The sequence below is a fragment of the Aquarana catesbeiana genome, linkage group LG05 (genome assembly GCF_042186555.1).
Source record: "Aquarana catesbeiana isolate 2022-GZ linkage group LG05, ASM4218655v1, whole genome shotgun sequence".
In the NCBI taxonomy this organism is placed as follows: domain Eukaryota; kingdom Metazoa; phylum Chordata; class Amphibia; order Anura; family Ranidae; genus Aquarana; species Aquarana catesbeiana.
In genome coordinates this window covers 16,586,635-16,609,495 of record NC_133328.1, presented here as the reverse complement: position 1 = coordinate 16,609,495, position 22,861 = coordinate 16,586,635, and the positions used below count along the sequence as shown (strand labels likewise).

The window sequence follows — 22,861 nt, the reverse complement described above, 5'->3', positions numbered from 1 at the left end:
GTGGGGGGTCTGTGGTCTCCTCGGATGAGGGGTGTCCTCCGAGTCTTTTCTCCCCTATGTAAAAAAAAATAAATAGGTATACTTAGCACACAGATATTTGATGGCAGAACTAGGAATATGAAACATTGTTTGGAAGTGGGGTACAATTGTCTGTTTTGGCAGAGTTCCAAGATGAAGACATATTTTGTCCTTGGTCAAGCTTGAATACTTACCTGTTTTGTACAAGTTTCACAGATGGAGTCACCCCTATAGTATCCACTGGAGCACCTGTGTGGGACCCCCTAATAAAAAGGGTGTTCTGGTGTCCCACACTAGTGCTCCTGCGTCCATATGTGTAAACAGCTGCTGAGTGTCCTCTCCTTACACAGAATCTAGTTTGCATTTCATTCTAGTTACAACCCATCTACACAACCAAATTATTTTCAGACAAGTAGGCCATAAAAAAACTATTCAAATGCATATGGCCAAAACAATGGTGTTTTCTAGTCCGAACGAACAATGTTTCATATGAACGAATAATATGCTCATGAACATGTAAGTTGCCATTTTAAACTGTACAACAGTAAAGAAAAGCACATGGAGCAGCACGAACGTAATAAACATAAAGAATAGGAACACAGGACAACTACTTACTTTTTTGCAGCACTCTCCTGATCCTTCTGTACTGCTCATGCTCCCTTAATTTCAAGTCCGACCGCCGCTTCCTGAGCTGATCCTTGGATCGCCGTACCCCGAAATTCCGGTGCAGACTCTTGACCACTTTCACCATGATCTTGGCCTTTCGGACATTGGGGTTGGGGTAAGGTCCATACTTCCCGTCATAGTCGGCCCTCTTCAGGATGTCCACCATCTCCAACATCTCCCCAAAGGACATTATTTGATGCCTTAAATTGTCTCTTTTGGGATCGGGACGTTTCAGGCTCCGGGCTTTCCTCCTCCTCCTCGTTGCTGTAATTAGCACGCACCTGCTGTGTCTCCGCCATGTGCTCTTCCCCCACTGCGCCAAACGAGAAGGGGTGGGGAATAGACTAGAAAGAATGTCAGGGGCGGAGTTTCACGCATGCGCAGTGTATATAAAGCGTAACACGCGTGCGTAGTACGTACGATCTGTGAGCAGAGGAAGGAGTATCGGAGGTGCAGATCGTGATAATGAAGGTAAGATCTAAACTTGGCCCTATACTGCTTCTAGATTGAGGCCTATATTGTAACAAGATTAGGAGAGTTTCGCCTGACATTAGGGTTCATCTTGTGTTGTGTCTTGCAGAGAAAATGGATGGCTTCAATGACCACAACTTCCTCCCCCTGTTCATAGACAAATACAGGGAGCTGCCCTGTCTTTGGCAGGTGAATTATAATCATAAACAAAAGAGAAACTGCTGGAGTTGGTGAAATCGGTGGTCTCCACAGCAACCATCCCTTATTTAAAAGCCAAAATTGGTGGCCTGAGGAGCACTTATCTTAGGGAGCGCAAGAAGGTCACAGATTCCCAGAGATCCGGAGCTGCAGCAGATGACGTTTATGTCCCCAGGCTGTGGTACTATGAGAGACTTTGTTTTCTGTCAGACCAGATTGGAGTCAGGGAATCCCTCTCAACCCTTCCTTACACTCTTCCTTCCACCCTATCTCCCACCCCAGCTTCCGATGTCCAACCTGGGACTTCCAGCCAGGAAGAAGTGGAACTGCCCAGCTGGAGTCAGGTATAGCATTCTTCTACAGATTTCTGGTCAATAAATAAATGATGTTTATTAGATGTTATTATTGATCACTAATTGCTGATTTAATAAAGTGTTTGAAATATCAATAGACAGTAGTGTTCAAAAATAGTTGGGACAAGAATGAAAAATGCTGGGCTCAGAATGATAATCTGTTATATTTGTTAACATTCAATTTACAACAGTCATGAGGTGAAAATTGTGTGTGATTGATGACTAAAAAACTAAAACTATGTCCCTTTTTCATACACAGGAAGACCTCAGCCAGGAGGAGGCTCTGGAATGTGGCACACAGGAGGAGGCTGTGGAATGTGGCAGCCAGGAGGAGGTGGGGGTTAGTGGCAGCCAGGAGGAGGCAGGGCTAAGTGGCAGCCAGGAGAAGCCTGGGCCCAGTAGGAGCCTGACCGAATCGCAGGTTCCTCCCCTCAGCCTTCCAACCAAAAGACCCAGGAAAGGGAGTCACGTGCAGGATTCAGCGCTCAGGCTCATTCAGGAGGCTTCTGCATCCTTCAGAGCCACCCCCACTTCTGAAGAGGCCTTTGCCTGCATGGCTGCCACCAAACTGAAGGGCATTCAGGAGGGCCAACGCCTCATGTGTGAGGACCTTCTTTATAAAGTCTTAACTAAGGGGGTGAGGGGCGAAATCACACCCAATACCCACCTGAGTGAGCTGGACCATCCTCCTCCTCCTGCCACAACTCCACCACCAGAGCCACAGCGTGGAAGGAAGCGTGGAAGGAAGACCAGAGAGTGATGACCTGGGTTCAGTCTGGTCTGGCAAAAGATGCAGTCTCTTGTATGACCACAGCCTGGGGACATACATGTCATCTGCTGCTTTCCGGATCTCTGGGACTTATGGACCAGACTGCCCTCCCTAAGATAAGGACTCCTCAGGCCACCAATTTTGCTGTAAAAAAATTGATGTCTGCCCTGGGAGTCAAAGGCTTCACCAATTTCTGCTGTTTCTCCAGCGTTGCCTCCCTCTTTGTTTGGTTGTGAGCCCTTAATAAAGGTTTTTTTGTTTCAATTATACTTGCCTATGTGTGTTTTCCATCAAAAAGGACAGTTTGTTTGTGAGGAGGCAGGTACATTTCAAAAATACAATGTCAAATTAACAAGAAACACCAACACCAAGCAATCTCCTTTAGATTAAAGATTAAATAATACAAAATAATAATGGTGTTGTGGTAACTTGAAACACAAAACACACACAAAAATATTCAGGATGTAAAATAAATTAAAAAAAAAAATTAACAACAAGATCAGCCTTGAAAAAAATACAAACCTAAAAAAAAACACATCAGGCTTGAAAAAGATACAACCCCCCCAAAAAAAATTATATATATTTTTTGTCAGATATGACAAATCAAAATATATTGAAGGAATCACGATAAATAATAAAGAAAGAAGTTTGTGAGAAGTCTGTGTGAATATGAGCAGCAAAACTACTTCATTCTTCTAGCATTATAAAGAAGAAGAGAGTGCGCTGTATTAAACCATTTTAAGCATTGCAGCGTGACGAAAGTGCTCTATCCATACTGAAAGCTAATTTTACCAGACCGAGCTGTTCCGTATTGGAATTTCTTCTGAGCATGCGTGGCACTTTGTGCGTCGGAATTGGCCACACACGGTCGGAATTGACGTGATCGGATTTTGTTGTCGGAAAATTTTATAGCCTGCTCTCAAACTTTATGTGTCGGAAAATCCGATGGAAAAAGTCCGATGGAGCCCACACACGGTCGGAATTTCCGACAACACAATCCGATCGCACATTTTCCGTCGCAAAATCCGACCGTGTGTACGGGGCATAAGAGATAACCGAACAAATTGGGGTAGTGAGTTCCAGAGGATGGGAGAGGCTCTGGAGAAGTCATGGATATGAGCATGTAAGGAGGAGACAAGGAAACTAGAGAGCAGAAGATCTTGAAAATTTGTAAAAAAATTTTAAACCTATTTACCATTTTCCTTCCACTTCACAATTATGAGCCACTTTGTTTTGGTCTATCACATAAAATCCCAATAAAATACATTTACGTTTTTGGTTGTAACATGACAAAATGTGGAAAATTTCAAGGGGTATAAATACTTTTTCAAGGCACTGTATATCACTATCATATCTCCTCTCAAACGTCTCTTCTCCAGGGAGAATACGTTTAATCTTTGTAGTCGTTCCTTATAACTGAGGTCCTCCAGTCTGCCTATTAGCTTTGTTGCGCTTCTCTGGACTCTCTCCAACTCCAGAACATCCTTCCTGAGGACTGGTGACCAGAACTGGACGGAATACTCCAGATGTGGCTGAACTCCACTGGTATCCAAAAACATCTGAGCACATTCCAGGTTCCCAGCAATTGCCATAGTTATCTACCAGAGAACGGGATAGCCAATGTGATTGTAGGAGATTGGTGATGGTATGTGGAAGCTACTGTATCTCCCAGACAGATATGTGTGTATGGTAACTTATCAGACCTGTTAGCTGACAAACTGTAGGAAGTGGCAGGATACCCTAAGTTGTGTGTCTGGTGTGAGGGGATGTGGTGGGGCAGTGGGAAGAGTGATCATGCCAGTATTCTAGATCGTATGATAGCGTGGGAAATATTAGAAGTGTGTGGGAATCACTGATCCACAACCCTTAGATTGCATCAGATTGAATGCAAGATTTGTATCTCTCTGTGTGTGTCCAGTCAACTAGATTTGGGTAAATTTCCTTTCAGGTGTGGCCAGCAGCATTGCAGACTGTGATAATTGTATCACAGCAGATTGTACTTTCCCTAAATAAGCTCTCTCCTCATTCCTCCTCCAACAAACAAGGTCCTCGCTCAAGTTAGTGAGTTGCCATGAGCATGTGTCATTGACAGAGGATTAGTGTTGGGGTTGAGTGTTGGTATTAGAGTTTGCACTAAAGAGAGTGTTAGGGTTGGGTTACAAAAATGTCACAGGGAGGGTTGGTGTTAGGGATGGGATTACATGAACTTTTTAAAAGGTTGGAGTGGATGCTTAGTATTAGAGTTAAAGGGAGGGTTAGTGTTGAGATTACATGGATGGTTGAGGGATGGAATGAGGCCAGGCCAGTCCATACCCAAACAGGGAGGCTTCCAGGAAGGATGGCTCTCCCTGCTCTTTCCCTACTCATCTGGAACTTCTCCCTGCTGCTAATACTGTCCCTAACAGATGGGTGACCTGTCCCTCACTGCCCACATGCAAAATGCATGCCAAGCCTGGGAGCCAGGGTCTACACTAAACATGATACAACGTCAAAAAATTATATGGATCCCACCGAAACTGAGAACATATAGTATTGACACACACGAGTTAACTAAAAACGCATTTAAAATATGGGATGCACTACACCAAAAACTAAAATGTTAATATAATTCACCTTTAATCGCACTGATGGGCACAAATTTTTTTATTCCAGGAAATGGGGCAAGGTTGGGAAACCAATTAGAAAATGCACAATTAAAAGATATTATTAGGCATGGTAAAATTAGAACAAAACAGGATTTAGTAATGACTCACGGGTGGCACCGGATTAATGACTGGGAATATCTGCAAATAAAACACTTATGCTGGCCATACACTATACGAAAAATCAGTCGAAAAATCGTTCATATAGACACTTCGTTCGTTTTTCGGCAAGTTAATGGGCACAAAAGCGATAATCGTTTGTGACGTTTTTGTGGAAAAAAAAACGAACGTCAAGTTTGGAAAATTTCTGCCGAACGTATGATAAATTGCAAGGTTAATGTGTTTCCCGTCCGAACTGTCTGCACTAGGTATATGTAAAAAAACGAACAAAAAATTATTTATTTATGTCCACTGAACGATTTACATGATGGCACGATCGTTTGCGGTCACGGTCGAACGTTCGTTTTTCGAAAATGTGTTCGGCCGATTTTTCGTATAGTGTATGGCCAGCATTAGTAAGCACAATCCCTCAACCAATTAGAGATGAGAAAGTGTTAACCCCAATCGAAAAGCTGTGTAATACAAGAACACCTATAAAACACGGAATATCGCAAATGTATGCTATACTATCAGAAATAGAAGGACATGGGACATTACCCTTCATAGAAAAATGGGAACAAGGTTTGGGTATAAAATTAGATGAAACACAAATGATCGAAGTGGTGTACAATTATGCATCTGATATAACTACGATAGAGGCAAACTATAAGTGTATGGTGCTTTGGCATTTGACAACAGAAAGAATTAACAAATTCCAGCCAGACAGGTCCTTCCAGTGTTGGAGGAACTGTAAACAAATAGGAACAACAATTCACATATGGTGGGAGTGCCCAGAGATAAAAGACTACTGGAAAAAAATATTAGAATATATTAAGGAGATAACTGGAGAGAGGATTTCAAAAAAACCCATGGAATTGTCTGTTTCATGGGACAAATAAAACAATAAAACAATACAAGAAAACTTTGGTTCCATACCTGCTCAACGCAGCGAAAGGACTCATACCAAAAAAATGGTTGGCCATAAGAAAACCAAGTGTAAAAGAGTGGCTACAAAGGGTAGACCACATTTGTAATATGGAGTACCTTTGCAGCGGAGAGCAGGGTCGAGCCGAAAGGTATAGAGCAATCTGGGGGAAATGGAATGTTTTCAAAATGTCAGAGAAATATGCGCAGGATATGATTGAATAGGATTGAACGAGAATAAAGACAACCGATCGGGTAGGGGGAAGGGAAGGAGGGAGAGGGGTAGTAGGGGTTTAGAAGTTAGAGAGAGGATGGAAGGTTTAAGTTTTAAGATGTGTAGCGCTGGTAGATTTATGATCTACCAACTGATAGGTAAATTTAGTAAATTACTCGTTAGGGGAAGTTAGATTTGCCTCTGTTCCAGCTTGGCTGACGTTGCGTGTGGTTCCGCACTGAGCCGGTGGGTGTCGCTGTTACCACTGGCTAGTGTTGGAAGGGCAACGTGTCGAAGCGTATGGGTGCTCCTCTGTCCCGGAGACAACTCGGTGGAGGTGGTCCTCCGAGTTGCATTCTGGGAGAGGGTATTTATGGGACAGACGCCATGTTTTGGGGTTCGTTTACAGCCACCTGCTGGCCCTCCTCGCCAACAGGTATGCGTTAGAGTGCTACCTCGTGGTCCTCCGTTCCGGAGGCCCGCGCCGCTGTGGCGTGTGGGTGGGCCCAGAAGGATGTCTGGGGTCTACCACAGCAGCCGAGGAATGGTCCTGAGCTGTCTATCCAGAGTGAAGAAGATGGACAACCGAGAAGATCCCAGGGGAGGACCCGTTATGGAAGGATCATGCAGAATGCTGGTCTGGAGAGGGGCCTGGTGACTCGGTTGGAGGACGTATCCTAAATTAGTTCTACAGCATAGTACTGCCGGGTTGGCTTAGAGGTCCAAGTACTGTGTCTGACATTCACCGCAAAATTTAATATATCCTGTGGCAGAGGATTATACGGATTTATTTCAAGCAAGTCTGTGGCAGAGACCTTTGTTTGTGCTACGTACTGGCTGCTAGGCAAGTGAGAGAGGCCTATCCAGGCGAGCAAAGATTGTGTCCCACAAGGGGATTGCACCTGATTACAATATTCAACTTTAAAGGCTGTTTCTCAAGAGTCCTAAAGAAAGGTATTTGAGCTTCCCTGTAGCTTCCCTCCTGCCTCTTTCCTGCTACTTCCTTCGTTACTTACTTACTTACTTCGTTCAATAAAGCATCGAAAACGTTCTCAAGTGTTGGTACTTTTATCGTCCAGAGGTAAACTCAACGGAACCCTAGACCCGGTGCCGGTGAAGCAGGGGTGTCAAGAGTGAAGGTAACAAGCCCGCCTAAATCAGCAGCTCCACCGAGAGTTAGTGCTACAGACGTAATTGAAGATGTGTATTTTGTATGATGAATATTCTATAATAAAAAATTTAGATAAAAACAAAAAAAAAAACAGCGTCTGTCTTGAGGGATGGAATGCGGCCAGGCCAGTCCATACCCAAACAGGGAGGCTTCCAGGAAGGATGGCTGTCCCTGCTCTTTCCCTACTCATCTGGAACGTCTCTCTGCTGCTAATACTGTCCCTAACAGATGGTTGACCTGTCCCTCATTGCCCACATGCAAAATGCACGCCAAGCCTGGGAGCCAGGGTCTTAAATAGACTCTGCCTGACCCAAGATGGCCGCCTGAGTCACATGGGGCGACGGCATCCAATTGGATAGTTCTCCCAGTGACCCAGGAAACCATAGAGGAACCATGATCTTCTTGACTTCCCCCCTAACTGCAATGGTGGTGCAGCTGAGCACTAACCTGCAGTGGAGAAAGTAGACGGCATCTGCCTACAGGTTGAAAGCTCTTCATAGATGGCTAGAAACGTATAGTAAAGTGAGTTTGGGAAATCTAGAAGGAAATCATGGAAAGTAAAATATTTACTGAGCATACGACTCACATGGAACAAAATCCACCAGGTATTCCCACCATTGCCGCAGCGTTGAGTCCCCAAACATGTACACGACTTTCCCCTTCAGACAGGACGTGACGTTAGCAGGTGTGGGGAAATTCTGGTTCCTGCAGACGAGGGAATTCCACTTGTCCTGGTAATAATACCCTGCCGGTTCTGGATTTGATAAGCCAGGTTTACAGATATTTTTGACCTCTGAAACAAATTTATCAATAGTATTAATTATTATTGTGAATAAAGAGTCAATCCATACAAAATTGAAACTTGTGTTTTTTGTGGATGCTGGGGGGGGGGGGGGGGGGGATAAAACCACCAGTGTTTAAACTATCTCTCATGTGCTGAGATCTCTGCAGGTCTAGCATCTCACCACAGCTGAGGAGCTCCCACTGGAGTGCCACTGTCAGAATACGTCCTCAATCCACCTCGCTTGTTGGCCTACTGGCTGAATGAAAAAAAAAGCTATCTATGGCCAGCTTTAGGCTATGACCTGGAAAGTTCTCACAGCTTTTTTGGAAAGCAGTTTGAGTAAACAGACTAGCAGCAGCTGAGAACACTGAGCAGACCTAACTGGTTAAATGCAGCTGCACGGAGTACAGTGAGAAACTAAATTGACCTAACACAACAATTACAGCCACACTAACTACAGTATGACAAGCTAAATTTACCTATCAAAACACAGCTCCACAAACACAGTGAGCCAACACTAAATCTATCTATCGAATCCTAGCACCTACCTAGGAGGGTGCTATATATATATATATATATATATATATATATATATATATATATATATATATACCGGTATATATATATATATATATATATATATATATATATATATATATATATATATATCTCTATCTATCTATCCATATATATATATTTTTATATATAAATATATATATATGTAGCGGGCACCTACTTTTAGATAGGTGACCCTTCTTGATAGTTTTCGTGCCAGGTACCCGGGATTCTCATATAAAAGGGGTCACGTGGTGTCCGGACATGTTCATTTTGCAGTCCTGCTCTGAGGAGCGGAGGAGACCAGCCTGGTTCCCGGAGGGGGGAGGGAGGTTTTCCCCTCTGGGGAACCAACGGAGTTTCTCCCTTGCAGTAAAGGGGGAATGGAGAACTGGTCCTCCATGAAGGAACAGATGACACTTCACAGCATGTGATCGCTGGTGTCATTGGCCGCCCCTGCGCAGAGGGGAGCGGGCCATCAAGAAGAAAATGAGCTAAGAATCATTGCGGGAGAAGTAGCAACAAAGCGGAAGGAAACTAGGCGATCGATCGTTTATGAGTGGCACATGGACTGTTGATCACGTGAGTGAAAGCCCAAGGGAAACGGTACTACCAGAGACTGAGGGTTGTTAGTGCACAAGTCAGTGAGATGGGCAGTGATGGCCTATGACTTTGGGTTCAGCAATACCCCGGGGATTCCAATCAGTTAAGCGGGAAAAGTTATTCAGAGTGACTCTTCTTTCATTCAACTTGGAAGTACCATGCAGATGGGAAGTAGTGGCAAACAGGTAGCAGTAAAGCTGCAAGCACATATATAGAGATATGGACAGTTCTTTAAAAGTCTCCTAGATGAAGAAGTTATTCAGAGTGACTCTTTATCCACTTTTCTCTATAAAAATCTACTTCCATCTTCCCTGATTTAAGAGATCATTTGAAGATGATTTCTTAACTATCCGCAACTGATCATAGTTTTTCTGCAAGATTCACTTAAAAGATGATAATGTAACAAAAGAGCATCTCAGAGGAAGTCCTTCTCCTATCCCAGTTTGTGTTGTTAAATAAAGCAAGTGGAAAAAGCACTAAGGACTGTGACATGTAAATCTATGGGCTGTGAGGGTTGGGTGGTAGACGTGAATTACGGATATAACATTTAATCAGCCGCTCCTCTGGGAGTAAGCACTACACGTGGGGGCTTCGTCCGGGATATCTGTTTTACGTTTTCCGCTAACCATCTCCCATAGCTACGAAACCCGAACTTCAGTAACTGTTGCCAAGATAGCCTGCAGTACAACAGTACCTGCCACCAGGGATCGCTGGGGAGGACTTTAAAAATGTACAGTTCCTCGCGCGCTAAACCAAAAAGTTGGAGGTGGAGCCACGCCCCAGAGGAAAAGTTTCTTAATGTTCAGCGTGCCATGCGCCAGACCGAGAAAGGTGGAGGAAGATGGCGGAAGGTAGCGTAAATACAAGCGCCATGCAGCGGTTGTCTGATTTGCAGGACTGGGTTTTGATCGATACAGGTGTTCGATTGGAGCTCACAGGAGGATTAGCACTTGGAGTGATTCAAGGAGTCGAGAGACTTTGTATGTTGTGTCCCGGATGTCACAGGCCTACAGTTGAAGTTACCGCCTGGGCTTAGTGTGGACACTGCAGTGCTCAGTTGACACGATTGGGACCTATTCAATAGGAAGTCAAGTATTACTCTGCCAGTCCTATAATGGGACTTTATCTGCTGCAAGCACAGGTGGTTCGGAAGGCCAAAGAGGGTCGTGTATCGCCTGCAGAAGCAGTGATGGAGCTCTCATCTGAATCGGAATCATCAGCAGATCAGGTAAGATCTACTGAGAAAACCTGTGGTCTGATTGGGGATCCAGGGACTGTTGAAGTTGTTGCCCAGTCTTTGGAAAGAACCCCTGAGGAGCCAGCTAGCAGTAAACCCTTTGACTTGCCCATCCAGAAGGAGCCTAAATTACAGGAGGGGGATCCCTCGGGTGAGCCGGACAGGGTAAACGAAGACCGGGTTGTGGATTGGGGATCACCACAGATTCTGCAAAAGTATGGATCTATGGACGATCTGTTTGAATGGTCATCCCCTGAAGAGTTAAATTCAAGTAGCGAGGAAGAATCTTTTGTTGAAAGCTCAACTTCAGTGGAGGCTTCCACAGGAGTATCTGATACAGTTAAAATTCCAGTACCCCCGTTTAATGTATCGAGTACTACCCTTCCTAACAGGCCAGTTACGTTCCAGCAATGGGTCAGTAGGGCTGCTGACGCTTGTGTTTTGCCTGGTAGAGGAAAAGTTAAAAACTTGCCTAAACTCTCGAGATTCCAGAGAGAGGTTCAGCAAAAGGTGGCGATTACCCTTATGTCCCGGAACATATTATGGACACTGTAGAAAGTTCCCGGGAGACATGGGAGCATGAACTTGTGTGGGACTATCTTCATGTTCCCAAGCCAAAGAGGACACCTGACAGTGAGGTTTGGGTCCGGTTCAAGGATATTCATCGCAAATGGAGGCTTGGAAGAGCGATCCACAAAGACAGAGTATTAGTGGTAAAAGCTGGACAAAATACCCGTAGCTACTCTATTTCGGTGAGAGGACCAGGGGACAGTCGGAGGAGGTTGCCTGACCCGAGATACTATTTGTGAGCAGGATTGTTGTTAGTGTATTCACAAATATATTTTTACCCAGATTGACTGCAGGATGGCAGATGGGTTAGGGTGGGTTTTTCCCCCAAGTAAACTGAAGCAGAGACTCGCATTCATGGTGCCTAACAAGGACAAAAGTTACGGAAACTAGGGTGTGCTGTCTCTGTCAAGTCCCTTTGCCTCACAAGGACTCTTGTTTAAGAGCCAAACAAAGTTTCTTTACCAACGAATGGACGGATTTATATGCTGAGCATGTCTGTTTGGGATGCGCTTTGCAGGAGGACTGCTGGACTCCTTTTGAGGAAGCGATTATCCCAGCAAAAGCACACATGCCGTACAGAATTGTGTATTTGTTCAATTACCCGGTGGAGGATGATAACCCCCTTTACCCGGTAATGCTAGTGTGATAGTATAGGTTAGAAATATTTTGTGTCTTCTTTTAGGTATGTTGAAGATGAGACGGCTGTCTATCTCACGGATGAAGGCCTTTGGCAAGCAGAGTTTTCCTCCTGCGGGAGCAATGCCTTGGTTCCGCCGGTATGGAATGTTAGATGTAGGGATCTACAGTCAGGCCATGTAAATATTATTGTATTGATATTGTATACAGTGACAATTAATGTTAACCCTGCTTTAAGTTTGTTACCTTTTTCCCCATCCCCTTTAATACAATGAGATGCTCTTTCTTCCTTAAAATTAGGGGTGTTACTCTGAAAATTCATTCCCCACAACTGGGGACAGTTGTGATTTAAGTGAGGAGTGTATGTAGTGAGCACCTACTTTTAGAGTGACCCTTCTTGGTAGTTTTCGTGCCGGGTAAACTTAGACAGGCTTGTGCTATTGCAGCAGGCCTGTCTGTTGTCAATTTTCATTTTTGAGTGGCAGGTAGTTTGTATGCTAGTCTCGGCCAATCATAAAGCTGCTTGGGAATACCCGGGACTCTCATATAAAAGGGGGTCTCGTGGTGTCCGGACATGTTCATTTTGCAGTCCTGCTCTGAGGAGCGGCGGAGGTCAGCCTGGTTCCCGGAGGGGGGAGGGAGGTTTTCCCCTCCGGGGAACCAACGGAGTTTCTCCCTTGCAGTAAAGGGGGAATGGAGAACTGGTCCTCCATGAAGGAACAGACGACACTTCACAGCATGTGATCGCTGGTGTCGTTGGCCGCCCCTGCGGGGAGGGGAGCGGGCCATCAAGAAGAAAATGAGCTAAGAATCATTGTGGGAGAAGTAGCAACAAAGCGGAAGGAAACTGGGTGATCGATCGTTTATGAGTGGCACGTGGACTGTTGATCACGTGAGTGAAAGCCCAAGGGAAACGGTACTACCAGAGACTGAGGGTTGTTGGTGCACAAGTCAGTGAGATGGGCAGTGATGGCTTATGACTTTGGGTTCAGCAATACCCCGGGGATTCCAATCAGTCAAGGGGGAAAAGTTATTCAGAGTGACTCTTCTTTCGCTCAACTTGGAAGTACCATGCAGATGGGAAATAGTGGCAAACAGGTAGCGGTGAAGCTGCAAGCACATATATAGAGATATGGACAGTTCTTTAAAAGTCTCCTAGATGAAGAAGTTATTCAGAGTGACTCTTTATCAACTTTTCTCTATAAAAATCTACTTCCATCTTCTCTGATTTAAGAGATCATTTGAAGATGATTTCTTAACTATCCGCAACTGATCATAGTTTTTCTGCAAGATTCACTTAACCTCCCTGGCGGTATGATTATTTTGGATTTTAGGTGCTGAAAGCGGTACAATTATTTTGCATGAAAATTTGGCGTTTTATATTGTAGGCCTGTAATTCTTAACAATAACACTTAAATCTGTCCAAACAAGAGTCTAGTAGATATACCGGGTATGATGAAGTTTGAAACACAAAAACATAAAATATAATATAATAAATAAATATAAATAATTAAAAAAAAATAATATAATAATTATAAAATACATTTCCCCACGATTCACTATCGCTCAATTCTGCAAGTGTTCTAATTTACTATCGCTGTTTTCTAGCTGGTCTAAAGCCACTTTTGACATAAAGGGACACTTTTTGGTTGCTATGGACAATCTCCAGTTTCCAGGCAGAAAGAACAGTATATATAACATAAAACTGCATGCAGGGCACTGCACAAAGCACTGGGGATAAAAGGGATGTGAAATAATTTCATACAGTACTGTAATCTGTAAGATTACAGTACTGTATGTGTTATGGTTTGTACATTTTTTTGAATTTGCCGCCAGGCTCCGCCCCCATGCGTCGCGACGCTCGCAGGAAACGGAGCCTGGCACAGAGAGGCTTTGGAGGAGACAGAGCCCGCAGACACAGCGGGGGACATCGCAGGATCCTGGGGACAAGGTAAGTATCGCCGCACCAGGATCCTGCAATGTAATCCTGAGTGTGGCTCAGGGTTACCGCTAATAGGACTGAAATTTAACCCCGAGCCACACTCGGGATTACCGTCAGGGAGGCTACAAGATGATAATGTAACAAAAGAGCATCTCAGAGGAAGTCCTTCTCCTATCCCAGTTTGTGTTGTTAAATAAAGCAAGTGGAAAAAGTACTAAGGACTGTGACTTGTAAATCTATGGGCTGCGAGGGTTGGGTGGTAGACGTGAATTACGGATATAACATTTAATCAGCCGCTCCTCCGGGAGTAAGCGCTACACATATATATATATATATATGTATATATATATATATATTTTTTTTTTTAAACTTTAAATGGTATGTCAACTGATTTATTAATAGAAATTGGAGCTCAGGGGGATCTATTCCCTACTGCAAACATTCCAATCTAAACATTCAAAATAAATCAGAATTCTAATTGGTTGATGAGAACAATAGCTGCGGTCTTGTTCCATTTTCAGAATTCTGATCTTCGTTGGGTTGGGGTTTCTGGTCTTACCTCTGGTTCTCTTCTGGGGCTGGACTACAAGACCTAGGAGGGCTGATGAAATCACCTTATCGGAGACAGAGCTGTCAAAAATAAAAATAAAGATAGAGTTCAAATGACTGAACCGGCACGCCAAATATTTGATCTTTACAGCAGAACTCCAGGAATGAACTTTTCTGCAAAACTTACATTGAGCCAACTTGGCCTGATGTACGTGTCCATATCTGATATCAGGAGGGCCACTGTGGATGGAGAGGTGGATGATGTCACAGTTTCCATGTGGTTCAATCAGAGAACACCTTGTATTCATTGAAAAAAAATACAAGGCGTTCTCTGAATGATGGAGGTGCCAAGTGAGCGACCCCTTTGTGTTCAGTGTGAAGAGGGGAAACAGAGAGGCATCACCCGGAAGATCACAGAGCCTACTGTATATAGCGTGGTCTACTACAGTGATTACCATCATCCCCAGTGGCCCTCTGGATATCAGATATAGATATTTACACCAAGCCTCTTTAAAGTGTACCCCGGTGCCTCTCCACATTCATACTATTTTTTTCCAGCCTTCATGTGGTCGTAATCCCTTCCATATATCCAGTGACTGGCCTCAGGTGATACACAGAGATGAAACCAATCCTCCTTCATACGGTGCCTTGAAAAAAGTATTCACACCCCTTAAAATTTTCCTAATTTTGTCATGTTACAACCAAAAACGTAAATGTATTTTATTGGGATTTTATGTGACAGACCAACACAAAGTGGCTCATAACTCTGAAATGCAGAGCCGCCATCAGGGGGGTACAGGCATCACAAATGTAAGGGACCCAAATGTCCCCAGGGGCCCGGCCGGCCAGGGCCCACTCCCCCCAATAGCATAACATGTAATGTGCCGATAATCTGCAGCGCGCTGCAGAGAATCATTAAGAGGAAATTACACTTTCACTTTGGTCAGCAGCGCCCCTCCCCCGTTGAGTGGCTGCAGTTAAAGCGGGGTTCCACTCAAATTTGTAACTTAATCTTACCCCTTCAGTTAATTGCATAGATGTTCAAATGACGCACAAAAAAATTTTTTATCGCTGTAATTACCTTTATATTGTACTTTATTGTGGCACTTCCTGTCTCTCCTCCCATGGGAGTAGCCATGTTTATTGCCTTTCCCCGGCGCCGCACTGTCTCCTGGGAGCTTAGTGTCAGGCTTACCAAGATTCAGTGCGGAAACAATGATCATGCGCGTGAACAAGCTGTGAATGAACAGCATTCACCACATCCAGGAAATCAATGCTTGTGGGCTTCACATGCCCACAAGCAAGATGGAAACAGCCAGCATCACATTTTTGTATGGCGCATTTTGTATGGGGTGCATTTGTATGGCGCCCCCCTGAGTCAATAGTTTGTAGAACTGCCTTTCACTGCAATTACAGCTGCAAGTCTTTTTGAGGATGTCTCTACCAGCTTTGCACAGCTAAAGAGCGACATTTTTGCCATTTTTCTTTGCAAAATAGCTCAAGCCCTGTCAGATTGGATGGAGAGCGTCTGTGAAAAGCAATTTTCAAGTCTTGCCACAGATTCTCAATTGGATTTAGGTCTGTAATTTGACTGAGACCATTCAAGTTCAAGAGTCAGTTTCCATGCCCACTCCAGAGAGGTTAGCTTGTGCATTTCTGGCTGGGAGACCAAAAAAAACTGGAGAGCCAGCACATAATCCAAAATGTCAGCGAAGAGCTCCATATCAGGATGCTTTCTGGTATTTTGGGGATTATGCCACCCATACATGTCTTAGGGGCACTTGGTGGCTCCTCTTTGGATATAGGCACAACTTTGTCCAAAGAGGCAAGCATTTCAGGCCATATATGGGTAATCTTTCATCCTTCACATTTGAGATTGGGCTGCCTCCCTCCAGCAGGTCAGGTAGACTCAGTTGAACTTTCAAGTCAGGTTTCTGGACCAGTGGCAGTCAGAGGGCCTAGGTCAGAAGATATGGATTATGCCCTGTAGGAAAGCGTGCCTAAACTTGTGGTTGGACATGTGGAGTCTTCTGCGATGTCATTCTCTTCTGATGGCTGGTGGTGCAGTCAGACACCTGCAAAGTAGTTGTAAAGCCATATTTTAGAAGCAATGAGCACAGGGCCAAAGGCTTTTTTCAAAGGTCCAAGATGGTTTCCAATATCCGGGAGTTGACAATGACTATGGCCTACATCCGATAACAAGGGGGCACTCAGTCTTTCTCTTATGAAGAAAGTTTCTCTGATCCTAGAGTCGTTCCAAGTCAATCTTCTGCAGCTATCTTCAGCCTATGTGTCCTGTCAGAAGAATCTTCAGGCAAACTATTTGTCCAAGACAATCCTGCACGACAATAAATGGTCCAGACTGCCGCAAGTCTTTCAAGAACTAACAGAGCTTGGTAATTTCTTCCAGAGGTACACTTGTTCACATCCCCAGTCAACACCAAGTTGCCAAAGTTCTATTCTAGGGTCCAGCATCTGCAGGCAATCAGGGGGGAGGTGCTGATCATAGAGTGGATTTCCAAGACAGCTTATGCCTTTCTGCTGCTCCCTCTGAGTCTCAGCTTCCTGCTGAGGCTGTGGTGGGGGAGGTGAAAGTTCTGGTGATGATCCCAGATTGGCCAAAGGGGCCTTGGTACTATCTACTCCTCCTAATCAAGGATCCACTCCCTCTGCTGGTAAGATCAAATCTTCTCCAAGATCCCATTCATCCAGCACCCGACAGGCTCAAGCTGTTGGTATCTGTCTTGAGAGGCAGAGGCTAATAGATCTCAGGTGCCCTGTAAAGGTTGTGAATACTCTCATAAAAGCAAGCCAGGACAGCACTAACAGTGCTTATAGTAGAATATGGCATTAATTCACAGGATTGCTGCTGATCAAGGTTTTACAAGGGACTCTTCACAAGTCTGTCACGTTCTGAAGTTTCTTCAGACGTGATTTAGGTCTATGCGTGAGTACGCTATAGGCCCACATTTCGACTATCTTAGCCTTCACCAGCATACATTGGGCATCCAACACTTATACTGTTCCTCAAGCTACAATTTGGATTAAACTTCCCTAAGGAAATGTTGTTCTGGAAGTGGGATCTCCCATTGGAGTTGGACTTTTTTGCATCAGATGCCTTCAGTCTAAGTGGCCCCCTGTGAAACCTCTAGCTGAAAACGGCTTTCCTGGTGGCAATTACATCAACCAGAAGAGTGTCGGTTTTAGCGGCCTTGGGGTTTAAAGAACCCTTTCTCATGTTCTTCTCAGACAGGGTGGCACTCATGCCGCTGCTCGAATTTGAGCCTAAGTGGCCTTCAGAGTCCATATCACACAAGAAGTTGTCCTTCCTACGTTCCTCTTGGGGGGGGGGGTACCTAAAAAGTTAGCCCATCGGATGTGGACCAAGCTTTAAAATGTTATATCAAGGCAACTTCTGGCATCAGGAAGTCAGAGCACCTGTTTGTCGTTCCAGGTGGAGCGCATAACGATTTCACATCTTCCAACAAGATTATTGCCCCTTGGTTGGTGAAGCTCATCTCCTTGGCCTACAAGTTGGAAGGGTTGGCTCTGCCAGGGGGATCACGGCATTTTCCACTAGAAGGGTCTCAACCTTGTGAGTGCAAGCAGGCCGAGTGTTCCCAGAGACAATCTGCAAGGCAGCTAAGTGGGTGCCAATATATATGTTTATGGCTCATTACTGTATAGAAGCAGCCGTAATGACAGTTGAGTTTGGCAGAGACATTCTGGCTTCTGCTTTTAGCTAGAATTAAGGAGTGTGTAGCATCATCCCTCCTCTGTGTGGCTAGTTATTTCCCAGCTGTGCTGACATGGAGCCGTCAGGGCAAACTGAAAATTGAATTACAGATACTTACTGTAATTTTCCTTTTTCGACAAGCTCCATGTCAGCACAATTCCCACCCAGCTTGGTAGGACTAGTTACAGAATGCCGAGGCTGCAAGTGGGCTTGAATTTATGAGTTAGGTCCTGGAAGCATGGGGGGGGTCCATTTGTGGTTCCTCATGAATTCTTTGCACCTTCCTGACTTCCATCCTAATCTGCATTCATAGTTACATAGTTACATAGTTAGGTTGAAAAAAGACACCAGTCCATCAAGTTCAACCAAATTCACCTAGTGAGACAATTATGTGCCACTTTGTGTTGGTCTATCACATAAAATCCCAATAAAATACATTTACGTTTTTGGTTGTAATATTACAAAATGTGGAACATTTCAAGAGTATGAATACTTTTTCAAGGCACTGTATATGTTTTATACACAGTACAGATGCACCACTTTACAGGTAGACTAAGGGGACCCCCAGGCACTATATTAAACCACTTGCCGACCAGCCATCGTCATTATACTGCGGCAGGTCGGCACGATCCTTCGAGCCATCGTAGCTATACGTCAGCTCCTTTAAGCGGTTGCTGCACTGCCGATACTCAGCCATGAGTGATCGCGGGCACGGGAGGCAGAGCAGGGACGTGTGTGTGTAAACACACAAATCCCTGTTCTGTTCTGAGAGGAGATGCAGATCGTGAGTCCCTAATAGCTAGGAATCACGATCTGTCATCTCCTATAGTCGGTCCCCTCCCCCTACAGTTAGAACACACAGTCAGGGAACACAATTAACCCCTTGATCGCTCCCTAGTGTTAACCCCTTCCCTGCCAGTGACATTTATACAGTAATCAGTACATTTTTATAGAGCTTATTGCAATTTTTATTACCAAAAATATGTAGAAGAATACATATCGGCCTAAACTGAGGAAAAAATTTTCTTTTTTTTTTTTTAAAAAAAATGGGGATATTTATTATAGCAAAAAGTACAAAATATTGTGTTTTTTTCAAAATTGTCGCATTTTTTTGTTTATAGCGCAAAAAATAAAAAATGCAGAGATGATCAAATACCACCAAAAGAAAGCTCTATTTGTTGGAAAAAAAGGACATCAATTTTGTTTGGGTACAGCATCTCACGACCGCGCAATTGTCAGTTAGAGCGACGCAGTGCCATATCGCAAAAAGTGCTCTGGTCATTGAGCAGCCAAATCTTCCGGGCTGAAGTGGTTAAAGGAATTTTTCATTTTTATTGTTTCACGTTAAGCATCATTAAATCACTGCTCATTTAAACATTATCTTTTTAAAAACATTTTTTTTTGTATTGATACATGTCCCCCAGGGCAGTACCCGGACCCTATACCCTTTTGAAAGCCCAATTACTTGCATATAAGCCTTCAAAATGGGCACTGTTGACTTTTTAAGTTTGGGTCCCATAGACTTTAATGGGCTTCATTGTTTGGCTCCAAACCTAAGTGGGAGATCAGACATTTGTGCCCCAAAGTGTATCTAAACCAAAGATGAAAAATCAAATACATTGCAGGTTACCACTACTTAGATGTGGTGACTGTTAAGCCTCGTACACACGATCGGATTGTTGGCCAACAAAACCGTGGAATTTCGTCTGAAGGACGTTGGCTCAAAGTTGTCTTGCATACACACGGCCACACAATTGTTGCCCAACAAATGCGAACGTAGTGACGTACTACATTGTTTTTCAGCTCTTTAGCGCCACCTTTTGGGCTCCTTCTGCTAATTTCGTGTTAGTAGAAGTTTGGTGAGAGTTGATTTGTTTCAGTTTCAGTTCGTTTCTGAATGCCTGTTCGTCTATTGGCAGGTAGCATGTCTAATTTTATTTGTTTTCTTTTTTTAAAGCACAATAAAAAAAATTGTGTAGAATAATACTTGGCTGTGTGTTTTACTTCAAATGACAGTGTGGGAGTAGGCAATATATAAAATTAACAAGGGACACCAACATAGTTGTATATTTGATCTTAAAAACTACGGGATAATGGTGTTGTGGTAACTTGCCCCAAAAAAAAAAAAAAAAGCAAAACAAAATAATATAATAATATTATTCTTGATATCACTAGAGAAAAAAAGCCTTTGAAAATTTGTTTGCAATAACTCCATCAGTATCACCAGCAAAGCAGCTTCATTATTATCCCATTAAAGAAGAAGAGAATTGTGCGCTGCAATTCCAGATTTCATAATTTGCCACGTCACGAATGTTAATTCTCCATTATGAACGCTAGTTTACAAAACCGACCGCTTCTGGCTCCTCCTTGCTTCCGAGCATGCGTGTTTGTACTTTGGACTTTTGTCCGACGGACTTGTGTACACACACATACCTCCCAACTTTTGAGATTGGAATGAGGGACACCTATCAGCAAAATTCTGGAGGCATAGGACACACCCCTGGCCACGCCCCCTTAAAGGAGAATTGTACAAAAAAAACAAGATTGGTTAAACCCACAAGTGCTTTTTTTTTTTTTTTACCACTACTATTCCTTTATATTGGCTTTTGGAATTTACAAATGCAGCAATTTAGAAACCAGATGAAAGGTTTAGCACTGGAAAACAGTGCATAGATAGATAAAAAGTGCATTTTGTATACAACTATATAGATCAGACCAAAATGAGGGACAAATGAGGAGGAAAGAGGGACAGTCCCTCAAAATCGGGGACAGTTGGAAGCTATGCACATGCTCAGAAAATCCGACAACACACATTTGTTTGCGGAAAGTTTGAAAACCTGCCATCCAACATTTGTCCGCGGAAAATCCGACAACAATTGTCTGATGGAGCGTACACACACTCGGATTTTCCGCCAACAGCCTGTCATCGAACATTTCCCGTCGGAAAATCCGATCGTGTGTACGAGGCTTTCGTTTTTTGTTTTGTTTTTTCAGGCCTTTTCCTTTATTTTCAACTAACGATCCTGACAATAACCCAATTCTTCATTCCTAGGGTGACAACACTTACTCACTGTACTGAATCTATGGAGGAGCAGTGTTGTCACCCTAGAACAGGACTACAAAACACTTTCCCCTCTCTCCTCGTATCCATAATGAATGTAGGGGGAGTTGTTCTGTAGCTAACAGAAGATAATTGGGTAGAGCTGATAACACTACTTGAGATAGCACTGCAGGGTGAACACAAAAGAGCTCACTGGATTTCTGGCAGAATCAAAAAGTACTTTTTTTTGCTCGACTGAACAGATACAGTATAACAAAATACTTTCAACTGTATACAGTATTGAATAGACCAAAAGGGAGAAAACAAAAAAAGTTCATTGTTATGGTTTACATACACTTTAAACATAGCTCCCAACTGTCCCTGATTTTGAGGGACTGTCCCTGATTTGGAACAAGGTTCTCTGTCCCCTTTTCCTCCTCATTTGTCCCTCATTTTGGTCTGATCCATATAGTTGTATATAAAATGTACTTTTTATCTTTCAAAAAGTGTTTCCCCTGTGCTAAACCTTTCATCTGATTTCCAAATTGCTGCATTTGTACATTTCAAAAGCCAATATAAAGGAATAGTAGTGGTAAAAAAAGCACTTGCGGGTTTAACTAATCTTTTTTTTGTATAATTCTTCTTTAAGGGGCGTGGCAGGGGGTGTGTCCTATGCCTACATACTTTTGCTAATAGGTGTCCCTCGTTCCCATCTCAAAAAGTTGGGAGGTACGGTTTAACCACTTGACCTCCAGACAGTTTTACCGCCTTCATGACCAGACCAGTTTTTGCTATTTAGCACTGCGCTACTTTAACTGGTAATTGCGCGGCCATGCTACACTGTACCCAAATTACATTTATATCATTTTTTTCAGGCAAATAGAACTTTCTTTTGGTGGTCTGGGTTTTTTCATTTTTTTTGCAATATAAATGCAAAAAAAAATGACATTTTTGAAAAAAAAAACAATATTTTCCACTTTCTGTTATAAAACATTTCCAATAAAGAAATAAAAAAATCTAATTTCGCAATACATTTTGGCTAAAATTTATTCTGCTACATGTCTTTAGTAAAAAAAAAATCCCAATAAGCGTATATTGATTGGTTTGTGTGAACGTTATATCGTCTATTAACCATGGTATATATACTGGAATTTATCAAGCTATAGACTCTATACTGGTAATGGAGGTGATCAGCGACTTCTAGTGTGACTGTGCTAGGGTGGCGGACAATCTGGTGCTAACAGGCACTATCTGGGAGGGTCACTAACTGATACTGAAGTCACTAATGACACTAATACAGTGATCAGAAATAATACTGTACACCAGGTGTCTCCAAAGTTTCTAAGGAAAGGGCTGGTTTACTTCAGACTTTAGGGGGGCTGCACTGTGTCCAGTGGGAGTAAACAATGCCGATCTGGTGTCGTTGGGAGGAATAGTGCTCCATTTTTGTTGTCAGTGGCAGGAATTATACCCCATTGTTGGTGTCGGTGGCAGTAATATTGCCTCAAGGGCCAGATAAAGGCTAGCAAAGGGCCACATCTGGCCCCATTCTGGAGACCACTGCTGTATACTGTCACTGTACTAATGACGCTGCATGGGAAGGGGTAAACATCTAGGGGCAATCAAGGGGTTAACTGTGTGCCTAACAATGTGTAATGTGTGCTGCTTTTAGACAAAGGGGAGG

General features: G+C 43.5%; 1 protein-coding gene across 1 annotated transcript in view; it reads right to left on the bottom strand.

Annotated features, from left to right (window-relative positions):
• Nucleotides 1–22,861, bottom strand: part of GFUS (GDP-L-fucose synthase) — a gene marked incomplete in the record, with an annotated part of 105,766 nt that overhangs the window by 73,549 nt on the left and 9,356 nt on the right. The window contains 2 exon segments of the mRNA XM_073629478.1: nt 8,112–8,318; nt 14,412–14,482. Coding sequence (XP_073485579.1) covers nt 8,112–8,318; nt 14,412–14,482 — 278 coding nt within the window.